At 51.6% G+C, this 12,654-nt stretch overlaps 1 protein-coding gene across 1 annotated transcript in view; it reads right to left on the minus strand.

The window, feature by feature from the left end:
* LOC122382506 (transient-receptor-potential-like protein) overlaps positions 1–11,074 on the minus strand; it is a 55,053-nt gene extending 43,979 nt beyond the window's left edge. The window contains exons 1-2 of the mRNA XM_043367913.1: positions 10,983–11,074; positions 1,415–1,625 (exon numbers count right to left, since the gene is read on the minus strand). Of these exons, the coding sequence (XP_043223848.1) occupies positions 1,415–1,625; positions 10,983–11,057 (286 nt within the window). The 5' untranslated portion in view covers positions 11,058–11,074. The remainder of the gene's footprint in view (positions 1–1,414; positions 1,626–10,982) is intronic.
* Between the last annotated feature and the right edge of the window lie 1,580 nt (positions 11,075–12,654).

The following is a 12,654-nucleotide window of genomic DNA, read 5'->3' on the forward strand; positions in this document are numbered from 1 at the left end:
CCGACGTAATGGGGATCCAAATCATCAAGTATAAAGTATAAGCCTGTCAAGTGCACATTATTGTCAATAAATACAGTGAGCCCCGCGCAACAAATCACTGTTGATGTGAATTATGTTTGCCTTATGTTACGGACAGTTTCCAATTATCAGACGAGCCGTGCATATGTCTTCAGGCTGTCCAAAACCATATAAGACAGGCTAACTATTATAAGGTCGACGGAAACCCACCGCACAGTCGATGTCTTCAGTCATGAAGGCCAATGTCATGACCATCGGAATCAATAGCTTCCATGAAGGCTGACTAGTAAAGCAGATTGGTAGTCCATTACCCTGACTCACCTGGAACGCATGCTAAGCGGGCGGCTCGGCATCTATCAAATCGGTTTCCGACGAGTTAATTTACTCTGTCAGCGGCACGCTGGCACTGTCAAGGTCTCAGCGGAACGACAATCGATTATGCTGAGCGTCTAAACCTCCCATGAAGCTGCCACCGCCATGAATGAAGATGTGATGACAACATCTGAGAAACGAGCAGCGAACAAGCCTCTTGTGAGTTATGAGACATTTACCTACAAAGTGTTTCAAAAGCAGTCGCCGTAAATGTAATAAGTGATGCAAATCGGTCGGCAACAGCCAGCTAAAGGACGGCTCTGGGCACCCTTTTGAGCTGTCAGTGATCTGCAGCCGGCGCGGCGGCTGTACGAACAGATCACAAGCTGACAGCGACAGGTACAGGCATGTTAATTTGGTGGCGGTTACCGACCATCGACATTGACGTCGGTTTCTAGCGGATATGACATCGGTTTCCAGCGAAGGCTCACCCAGCCTGCTTGGAGCAGAAACTGTTCCTGAATGCATGTCATTTGAAAAGTTTGCGAGGACTTTGAAGATTGAAATAAACAAAAATTGAAAACCCAGCAGGCCAACAGAGTAAAAATCAAACTACACCAACATGGAGTATGGCAAAACATGTTTGTATGCATACTACGGAATCTCCTATGGTAAAAAATGACCGGAATCCCTCCACACTTAAATTGAGAAGCTCTAAATCGCCACACATGCTAGTTGTTTGCCACGTGAACAACTCGCGACAAGCATTCCCACTTATCGCCCTCCAAGCAACTCCCAATCCCTACCTCTACGATGGATAGGCATGCGTCCTTGCGTAAGAGTCCAGATGAGAGACAGCGTCTATCTGTGATGACGGCAGGAGACCCGGCACCCGCCTGTGATGACGGCATGAGACTTAGTACCCACCAGTGATAGCGGCAGGACACCTAGCACCCAGCAGTGATAGCGCCAGGACACCCAGCACCCACCTGTGATGACGGCAGGACACCCAGCACCCACCTGTGATGACGGCAGGAGTCACCCATTACCCACCTGTGATGACGCCAGGACACCCATTACCCACCTGTAATAACGGCCTCGTACTTGAGCAGCATCTCGACGATCTCTGCGTTCTCGTTGTCGACGGCGATAAGCAGCGCCGACCGTCCGAGCATGTCGGTGCAGTTGACATTGACCGGCTCCGGTTCCGAGGCCAGCCGTACCATGGTGGCCATGTCGCCACGCTCTGCAGCCTCCAGGAACTGACGCTCGCGCGGGTCCGACAGACGCTGCATCTGACGGAGGGAGGAGGGGTGAACTGTGGTGCCTCTAGGAACTGACGCTCGCGCGGGTCCGACAGACGCTGCATCTGGGGGAGGGAGGAGGGGTGAACTGTGGTGCCTCTAGGAACTGACGCTCGAGCGGGTCCGACAGACACTGCATCTGACGGAGGGAGGAGGGGTGAACTGTGGCGCCTCTGTACGGGAACTGGCGCTCGCGCGGGTCCGACAGACGCTGCATCTGACGGAGGGAGGAGGGGTGAACTGTGGCGCCTCTGTACAGGAACTGACGCTCGCGCGGGTCCGACAGACGCTGCATCTGACGGAGGGAGGAGGGGTGAACTGTGGCGCCTCTGTACAGGAACTGGCGCTCGCGCGGGTCCGACAGGCGCTGCATCTGACGGAGGGAGGAGGGGTGAACTGTGCCGCCTCCAGGAACTGACGCTCGCGCGGGTCCGACAGACGCTGCATCTGACGGAGGAGAGGAGGGGTAAACTGTGCCGCCTCCAGGAACTGGCGCTCGCGCGGGTCCGACAGGCGCTGCATCTGACGGAGGAGGGGTGAACTGTGGCGTCTCTGTACAGGAACTGGCGCTCGCGCGGGTCCGACAGACGCTGCATCTGACGGAGGGAGGAGGGGTGAACTGTGCCGCCTCTGTACAGGAACTGGCGCTCGCGCGGGTCCGACAGACGCTGCATCTGACGGAGGAGAGGAAGGAGTTTATAGTAGAGTGAGCGACACACTGGTGAGCACGGTCGACGAAGCTCAAATGATCAGATATTTTTAAGACATAAGTGAAGTAAAGGTAACGTCTTTTTGACAGTCTGCTTGAGCCATCCGGATGGGTAGGTCAGATGCCTGACCCTTCCATAAGTAGTAACGCTTTGCACACTTACTGCCACGGGTTGGTCGTAACGTTTGAGTGACCTGGGCTTCTATAACATCGACAGACGGGAGCCTGAACGAACCATACCCGCAGACAGTGACGTGAGCCGACCCCTGATCGACCAATGATTCAAACAGCTCCTCACTAAATACCGCAACCAACAGATGACGATCTGAACGAGGCACGCCGTCCGACAGTGAACTGAACTACCCCACCTCCATCGATGGACAGTGATTTGAACTAACTTCTGATCGACCAGCAATAATATGATCACTGAACAGTGAGCAGCACCCCTCCCCCAACCAACCGACCGACAGTGACCTGAACGAACCACGTCGGCGGACAGAGCTGCCTTATCAAAGTCCCGCCCTTCCCCACCGACCGACGCGACGGTGACCTGTGCCGACCCTTTCCCCGACAGTCAGTGCCCTCACTTATCAGCAGTCAAATTACCTCAGCCTCCATCTGATTGTGCCGCCCCGTCTCGGTCCGGCCGAGTTGGGCGTTACCCAGCCACCAGACGCGATTCACGATAGACAAACTTACAACGGCGTGAAGGTCAGCAAAGATAAATGTTCGTGCTAATATTTCACTGGACTATTCTAGTCACAGTGAGGGCCGGCTTCTAGGGGAATGAAAATGGCGGCTGACGCTGGCATTATCGAATTATTAACGGCCACAAATTGAACCTGAGTGAAAATTCACAAAATTTACAGCATCGTTCAAGTGATTTCGAGGGCTGTCGAATTGTGTGAAGAGCACATAACGGAGACATTAAACCAGTCAGTTACCGGTTGAGGTAACTACACCATTCCGCATCAGTCCCATGTTTTCATACTCGACTGATTCCCATGTAAGGAACCCTTCTGCCCTGAGAGCCATGGTGGTCATTTTGTTAAGTACCGAAGAAGTGATATACCTAACCTATGGTAGGTAAGAGTTTTGCAATGTTTGACAGATCAAAATGTCAGCTCTTCGTCAATGTTAAATATATAGTAAGAGTAAAAAACAAATGCCATGCATATACCTATCTGATCAAAAAAGCCACTTCGTTGAAGCTCCTGTAAATATATCTATGTAGGAGCTTGCATGGTTTCCGGCAGTTGACATTAAAGCTACTGACCATTAACCCGCGCCCGGCTGGGGGTCCTGGATTTCCACGCCCTGCTGGGGGGGGGGGGGGTGTTTGAACACCCCCCCCCCTTGTAACTCGGCTCCTGGGTCACGTAGCGATACGCGGAAGGCGGCGTTCGAAAGAGCGTCAAAAATAATGACGAAATCAATTCGGTCAATTTTTGGTCAGGTCAAAGGTCAGGTCACCAGAGGTCATTGAAGGCAAAATTTCGCCGATTTCCAGGTCGAATGTCGAAAATTTCCAAGAAGCCAACGCATAACTCGAGAACCAATAGAGCTACAGCGCCGCGGAAAAGCGCATTCGATAGCCCTATTAAAGCCCTTTCTGAGTAATTCTCTCAGATTTGACCTAACGTCAACGGTTTTGCCTGCAGGGGGCAAAAACTGCAAAAATAGCCGATTTTTTTCGGAAAGCTTTTCTGCAATAACTTTTGACCCAAGCCATGTGCGAGCTTACTTTTACCGGCATTGTGTTCCTCTCGTCAAGACGCATCGAATGAACTATAAGTTGACCTTGAAAGGTCAACTTAAAAATTTGACCTCAGGTCAAGGTCATGACCTGTCCGGAAATGGTCATGTTGCATATCAGTCGATCCGTATCGTCGAGCTGAACACATCTAAGGCGTTTTCATCGCTCTAGCATGCCTCTATCAAAAGTTATTTGCGAAAAACGATACCATTCGTGACCTAAGATGACCTCAGGGCATAAACAAGGGTCACGGACACCATTTTCATGTTCAGTGTGTCTGAACCACTTGTAATTCGGTGTTTGGGAGTGTTTATAATGTCTTTTGTCCAAAAGACGCTTATTTCAATTTTCTCCCATTGACTTATAATGGGAATGTCGCAAAATTGACCTGACCTTAGGTCATCGATATCAAAATTCTGAGATATACATTTTGTACATGCTATTGCTCTTAGCAATCGCTGAAAGTTTCAAAACGATCAGTCACTCGGTGTAGCTATGACAGACATTGAAACTTTTTATGAGGTGAGGTCACTTCAAGTGACCTGGTGACCTGACCTTGAATGACCTTGGTCTGAAATTTTCACAACATGTGTAGAATTGATGTATGATAAGGTGTACCAAAAACGGCGGCGCTCCACGCCGCCGTTTTTGAGATATTCGCAAAAAACCACAAGGGGGGTGTTCAAACACCCCCCAGCAGGGCGCGGGTTAACATTCAAACGTGAAACCTACGTAATTTAGCAAATCATTTTAAATAGGATATTGTATATTGTATTGGATATTGTTCGAAATAGCCCCGAGATCCTTTTCAAATCCTTCGATTGTCTAAATTAACAACTACAATTTCCATTGAATACACGTTGTATTATGCAATACAACCCTTAACAAGTCCGGATACCACACATAGCAAGCTCGCCTATCAGCGCTGCGCCGAATCCAGCGCTGCTCTATAGGTACTCTGTTACGTGATCTCCATCCCGCCCATACGGGACGGACACTGTTCATCGATCACCGTGGGCCGTCAGCACGTGCTCCTTCACGTGTGTGTGTTCCTGTTAGCTGTCCCCGCCCACCGCGATAGGTGAGGCGTCAGAGCGGCGGATTGACTTGACACCTCCCCAGTCCCCAGCCGTGCACCCAGCGCCTCCCCAGTCCCCACCCATGCACCCAGCCAGCGCCTCCCCAGTCCCCAGCCCTGCACCCAGCGCCTCCCACGGCTCCTCGCAACACCCACCACCTCACTCGACCCGCTGACCGACCTCCGAATGAGACCGCTTCGATCGGGTCCGGGTCGCTGACCGGAAGTGGACCACTTCCGGTGGGTGGACGGATTTAACAGCTATGGCTCCCCGGGGCGGCGAATCGTCTCAGTTCGTAGGCTTCACGCGAAAACTTATTAAACATTCATCCGACTAAGTCTTTTTGGCGCGAGGAGAAGTTTTATTTGAAATTGGCAAAAGAAAGGTACCGTGATTTGAAATGGGAAAATGCAGTAGCTTGATGAATATTATGGAAGTCTGTCTAGATCGGATTCGCCAGCACGAATTTTCTTCTCAAAATTCGGGGATTCATAGACTCCCAAATCAAATAGCCATGCACAAATGAGACGAATTTCGCAACGATGAAAAAATCCAAACTTACGCTGCAAAGGATTGGTTGTGCCCATGTTATGCGTCGAGTCCGTACGAGGTCCGTACCCATGTTATACACGACGTCCATACTCGTATATCAATGCAAGACCCGGCCGAACCTCGGAAGTTGATCGGACGCCCCGGGGAGCGGGACCGCTAGCTCGAGCCGCTGGATGCCGGAGGCTGAAGCACAACGCCCTCGCCGCCTCAGCCGGTCACGCACCGCCGTTATGTTCTGACGCAGCTCTTTATTGCGGCTATATAACAGCCGGGATAAACCTACTCGCTTTTGCTGCTAACCACGGCATACATTATGCGTTTGCGTGATCGCCCCAAATTGTCCTGTTCTTGGGTGCTTTACTGCTCCTTATATCATTCTTATCTAACGAATGAACCGCAAAATGACCCCACTTTGTATAAGGCAGATGGAGTAACGCATTACGAGACTAGATTAGCATTTATTGTCAAGTTAAGATTCAAGGAATGAGAATTCATGTAGCTGCTTTGAGAATAGGCTTAGTGACATGATGCAGGTTTGACCAGGATCTCTCATCAATAATCGATGACCGTTGGTGTAATCAGTTCCAAGTTCCAACACAAGTGAAGTAAAAATCAGATAAGATAACTGAGCCACGACGTCCATACCAACAGGTTTCCCTGCAAAGAACCAAACTCAGCTCTGGATAGTGCATCGAGGACTCAATGAATTATTCCACGCCCACAGTAACGTATGTGTGTTCGACTTTCTAACTAAATAAAAACCAAGCCCCAGTGTTCGAGTTATTTTACCTCTTACTGAACGTTTTGGCCCATACGAACTTCTACAGATCCTGGCCCAATCTTAACAATGCCGTGAATAGGATTTGGCAGCACTGGCCGGAGTTTACGGCACTGATATTAAAGATGTTCTTTTTATTTACCTCCAGGTAATCTTGTCCAATGATTTTGATAGCGCGAATGATTATGAATGTCGCCAGAACGGATGAATAAGTGAATGTGGAATAGTTTTGAATGTTACCAAATGCCGTGAATGCGCATTCACGGCATTTGGTAAGATTGGGCCCTGGTTCTGTCCTCCGCAAATCGCACTCCCTGACGGTTATGAGTGAAAATCCCCGGCCCAGCAGTGAAAATTGGCCACGGTTCTGACCTCTGACCTGACACAGCTCTTCTGACCTGACCTAACATCTGTGAATGCTATCCCTGGCCTGGCCTCCGACTGAGCGCCATTCGCAGTCTCTGACCGAAATGTCCTCCGAGTCCGTAGCCTCCAGAAGAGTACCCTGACCTGACTTTGACCGAGTCTCCTGAGCAGTCCCTCAGGCCGAGTGTCTCTACAGCCTCGAGCCGGGTTTCTCTACCGTCATTAGCAGGGTCCCTGACCTTCAAAGCCTAAGACCAAGCGCCTCTACAGTTCAAAATTCCTGGCAGAGTGTCTCCAAATCTTCTTAGCGGTTACAGTAAAAGGATTTGCCTGAAGTAGTTACAGCCTATAAAAGAGCGCCCACCGAAGCATCTATATAGACTCTGCCCGAGTGACCCATCTCTGACCTGGATGTGACTGGGCAGCGGGCCGGCCATCCACCAGAGCGGCGGCTGCAGCGGCAGCTCGCAGCCGCCGTGGTGGCCGCGCCATTGCTGCTGCCGGCACGCCAGCTCAGCGTCCGATCAGCACGTCAGCACGGTCACTAGTCAGCGCGGCCGGCACGGCCAGCGGTCACAGAGTGAGGCACGCCGGCGGGCCGTGCTCGCCGCGCCCGTCGCCGCCCCTATAAACTGTTTCCCCACGGCCGGCCCGCAGCACTATCAACACGGACCGCCTGTTTATGTGTAAAAATGCCGGCGTGGACGGCGGAAGGGCCGCCCAAGAGGCCGCCGCCACCGCGGGGCGTCGCGCCATCAGCGTCCGTCGCCGGCGGCACGCTGACGGACGCCGGCGCCGCCCCCGCCTGACGACCGTCCGTCGGCGCCGACGGGCTGGCGACGGTGACGGGGCACAAAGCGCCGGCGGTACAGGGACCCGCAGTTGCTACTGTACAGCGACCCTGAGTAAATTGTCCCAGCACCCTCACAGGGAACAACGATAAGCTGTCAGAGGGTACTCACAGGAAACCTCAGCTGCTCTTGTACAGGGACCAGCAGTCGATATCAATGTTATCGGTTGTTACTGGACAGGACAGACGGTTAGACTTGGGGTTCGTGTACAGTAGCAACTGCGGGTCCCCGTACCGACGGGCTGGGAAGGTGACGGGGCAGGTAGCGCCGGCACCACCGACGGCAGGACCAGGACAGGCTGGACCAGGACAGTCGGGGCTGGTAGTGCTGCCGGCAGCGAACAAGCCGAGGAATGTGGCGGGGCGGACAGCGTCGCCGGCGACGGAACGGCCGCTCAGAGGGAAATGGAGGAACCGACGGAGACGCAGTGACTGCGCAGAGCCGCGAGATGGAGATAAGGACACATTGTCCGGAACTATTACTGCCCTATGCTGAACAACATACGTATATGATCTTCAATCGGCTGCGCCATCGACGAACAGAGCCCAGGACGAGCGATCATTAGATCGGCGAAAACGACACCTGCAGGAAGTGTCGCGATTGTGTTAATTTGTCTCATAAGAGCACCGCCGCCGACCGTCACAACCAGCCGGATACATTCGTGGCTCACAGCGCGGGTGACGTCACAAAATCTTCGCCACCAGCGCTGACGCATAGCGAGCCGTTCCATAATCCCCCATCGACCGGGACGAAATAGTCAGCAAAAAGCACAGCTCTGCGTCGTCTTCTGTAAGGCAACCAGCGCTGGAATTATTCCAATACTCTAGCGACTGAACGGCAGTGAGGGGACTGAAGTAAGTAACCGACTTGGAATGGTTTGATTATCAGCGAGCCACGACAGCCGGAAGATTACGGTCGAGTTGGGTGACCGACCTAGATTTGCTCGATCTCCACCGACCGGCGGCGGCGGAGGACTTTGGTGACCGAGCTGAAATAGTTCGATTCCCAGCCAGTGTCGATTACCTTCCCCCGACCGGTGCGGGCGGGCGGGGACTGAGGTGGTCGACCCCAACACGCCACAAAGGTACACCACTGGAGATAGGCTGCGATTGAGAGAGTCGCCGCGGCCTCCGAGGGCGGCAGTTAGCACCTGCTCCCCATTTCCTCCCGCCGCGCCGACAATGGCGGGGTGGTGGCAGTGATGAGATCATTCCATCAGAGATGGATGGGCTACTGCGATATACTGACTGGGTTTCGTCATGAGCTCAGACGGATACAAGATACATGGCAGGTCTGTTCAGTGTTCGTGTCAGTTAACGTCCGCGGTCCAACAGTCGCTAGCGCAGCGAAATAGACAGCGAGGTGTCGTGGATACAAAAATTTCCCGCAATATGAAGAAATGACGGGCACAGTAATCATCTCACATATGTAAAAGGGACATTCTCACAGTTCGTTTAAATGCATATCATAAGAAGTGATGTTAATATAAAATTCAGCTCTGAAGGTACGTACAACACTGATTGCATAACGACCGGGCTTGGACCCTACCTCTTTAACCCTCGCCGGCCGAGGGGGGGGGGCGGGTGCCGCCCCCCCCCCATAGGGTTTTTTCGCGATAGCTCCGAACACGCTGGCGATAGAGAGCTGAAACTTGGCATACCTGACCTTTGATCCAAGCCGGATCTTTTGACACCAACCGCATTTTTGGGTCAGGTCAGGTCACTGACCTATGACGTCATAAGTGAACCTCTGCACGGTCTTCAGATGTCGCAACTTCGCAACGCCCTCACTGCCAGAGGAGATGTCACAGGGAAATGAAACTTGCAGGATCTAGTATCCATTATGAGTCCCACAACTTGTATATCTCGGATTTTTCCTAAAGGTCATATGAGGTCAGGTCATTTTCGTGACCTCACCATTATAAGTCAATGGGGAAAAATTCAAACTGCTATTCTGGCGCCGGGAACGATCTCCAACTATCTCAAGCACACAGAATCGTGATTTGATGCACTCCTTGCAAGGTTAGATGCGTCACTTTTGCAATGTTGACCTTGTGTGACGTCATTTATGACGTCATCAAGGTCATATTAGTTTTTCGTCAATAACTCTTGATCAAATTGAGCTAGCGAGTCGGGAAAGCCACCAATGGACTCAGGAAGACCTGCCGAATCGAATGATATGCGACATGACCTCTTTCGACCAACTTCGTGACCTGGGGGTGCTGACCTGACCTTGACCTGAGGTCAACACCCCAAGTTGACCTGACCCGGACAAAAAGTATATCATTCGACGCGCCTGAGCGAGACGAACACGATGCTGCCAAAATCGGCGCTCTGTGGCCGTTTTTTTGCGAAGTTATTCACCAAAAACTGAACCGTACCTTGGGGCACTTGACCTGACCTCAGAGGTCACCGGTTGACCTAGGACCTTAAAATCGGGTACCAATCTCTGCGTCTCGTAACGGCGCACACGCTCGTTTTTTCCGCGACGCGCTAGCTCCACCAGGGGCGAAACGGCGAGGGGGGGGGTCGTACCCGCCCCCCCCCCCTCGGCCGGCGCGTATGTAGAAAACCAATAGGTCCGGCGAGGGTTAAACCTCACTTGGCATTTGGAAGATAGCGAATGCCATGAGCATTGAGCAATCATACCATCACTGCTGACAATATACCCAATTAACATAAAAATATTGATTTGACATTAATAAAGACATAAACATTGAGAAATGTCAATTGGCAATCATCAAGCGGACAACCATTTCACGGTTCCATGGAGTATTCTACCAACAAACCTATCAGCTGATTAGTCATTGTCCGCTGTACCACAATAGTGCGTAACGTAACGTTAACAAGTAGCGGTCGCCTCGCCGGAGTTCATCGTACCCCCGGTTCAGCGCGGTTCAAACCAGGTCAGTCGGGAACGCCACCCACCCAGCAACAACAGCCAGTCATCAAACAATGGTGGCCCAGGAACGGGCCCCCGCTCAAACGCAGCGACAATCGACATTTACGTGGGTAAAGCGAATGAAATGACTGCCGAATCGATCAAATGTGAAGAGTGTGTATTGCGGTTGACTGATTGAACCTTAATCATTCTACATTCTATTTAAAAGCACGTCAATTTCATCGACCATTGACAACTAAAACGGAAGACGATCGACCCCCCCCCCCCTGCATTCTTAAACCCCAGCTGCTGAGCACCCCGCGAGCAGGTCACCGTCTATAACGCCGGTCGCCGGGCGCAGGTCACTGAATGCCTACCTCAGGGGCGCCGACGCTGAGCCGAGTGAAGTACATGCCGCCATGTCGCTCCTGGTTTTCCTGACCCAGGTACATGGCCCGAGCCAGCGTCCCCCTGAAACAGCACAGCACCAGTCAGTACCGCGAACCGATAAAGCATCGATTGTCGATTCTATTCGGGTTCTTTTGCCAGGGATGTGAAAAATGACTGAAAACAGCATTGTCTGTGTTAACCAAAGGCGGAGCCACTTTCTTACCGCCCTCCCCCAACCCCCCACCTCCAAAAAAGGCGAAAAAAGCGTTTGGCCTCGATAATTAATGATCAGTTAACTGATCACTCCGATCAGCCGGAGCAGCCGGCGGCGTGGCGGCCGGCGCGGCCATCGCTGACGTCACGAGCGAGCAGCAGCTGGGTAGGCTGTGCCGCAGCACACCCCTGCCGTGCGGTGCAGTCGGCCACTCAGGACCGCTGCGCTGTGTGGGGCAGTGGCACTGGGCGCTCCCAGATTTCGGCGCTATAGTTCATTTTTTTCAAAAGGACGCTGGCTCCAAGTATGTTTTTCGAACAAGCACGTGTTTTAGCGAGCAAAACGGGCAGAAACTGAACCTGAGAAACTCGAACGTCGCCTTATTTTAACATGTGAATTATTCCCCATAAATTCCATGCCTGCGTTTTGGAACTAGACATGAGAACATTAGTGACGTCATGCTGTGGAACTTGCATTGCAATGCAATGCATAACTATCATGGAAAGAATCGCTTACTCGATTCGGGCCTCGGTAAGAGCAAAAAACGAAGTTTTCCCAAAATTCGTTGGCAATGAATGCTTTCGTACGGACATTGGGTGCCAGCTGCCACCAGTGACGTCATCATAGTATGCTCATTTTTGAAGTCACAATTTCCATGTATTTACCGAGCACAATTTGAAATCGATCATTTTTTCGGCAAGAAATTCTTAGCCAGACGCTGAAGTTGCCAAAACTCACGTGAGAGCTTCGATAATGAACTTTGAGCCAGCGTCCTTTTGAAAAAAAAAAAAACGAACTATAGCTCTCACGCTGGAGCCGGAACCGAGGATTGTTGACTGTGCACTGTTCAGAGCGTCAATCTGCTCCGATTACCTAACACTGCTGAAATAAAGGTCAAATGTCCGTAATGTCAGTGCCTGCCTTTACGGGTCATCAATGGCCATCTGATGAGGGCTATCGGCTATATCATTGGTCGATTTATCCCTTTCAAGGGGTTCAAGGGCACTCCTTGTCCCTCCCGGTACCCAGCTCGACTTTGATTTATCTGAAGCGCTGTAACAGCAACTGGTTACAGAAAAACACGGATACAACAACTGACTTCTGGTGACTTTACTGACTGAGGTAATGTTCGCAAATGGGACAGTGTAGCTTCAATTTTGATCAGTCGATCAGTCATTCACCTTATCATGAAATTTTCCGAGAAAATGTCAGAGAAAATGAGTTCCGGTTGAAAATGTGCAGAAAACATTTGCCTCTGAAATGAAGCAGTTGCTAAACACTGACCGAATCGTAGACAAATCTACCTCAGGATCTGTGCCTGAAGAAAACGCCAAATTAACGTCGCAACGTGAGTGCTCTTCAGCAGATGATGGGAGGGCACGTGAAATACTCGCCGACTATGTGACCCTGCGGTGAATAACTCGCCACGAATAATTCGTCTAGTC

This window comes from Amphibalanus amphitrite, unplaced genomic scaffold (assembly GCF_019059575.1).
Source record: "Amphibalanus amphitrite isolate SeventyFive unplaced genomic scaffold, NRLGWU_Aamphi_draft 000141F_arrow, whole genome shotgun sequence".
Taxonomy (NCBI): Eukaryota; Metazoa; Arthropoda; class Thecostraca; order Balanomorpha; family Balanidae; genus Amphibalanus; species Amphibalanus amphitrite.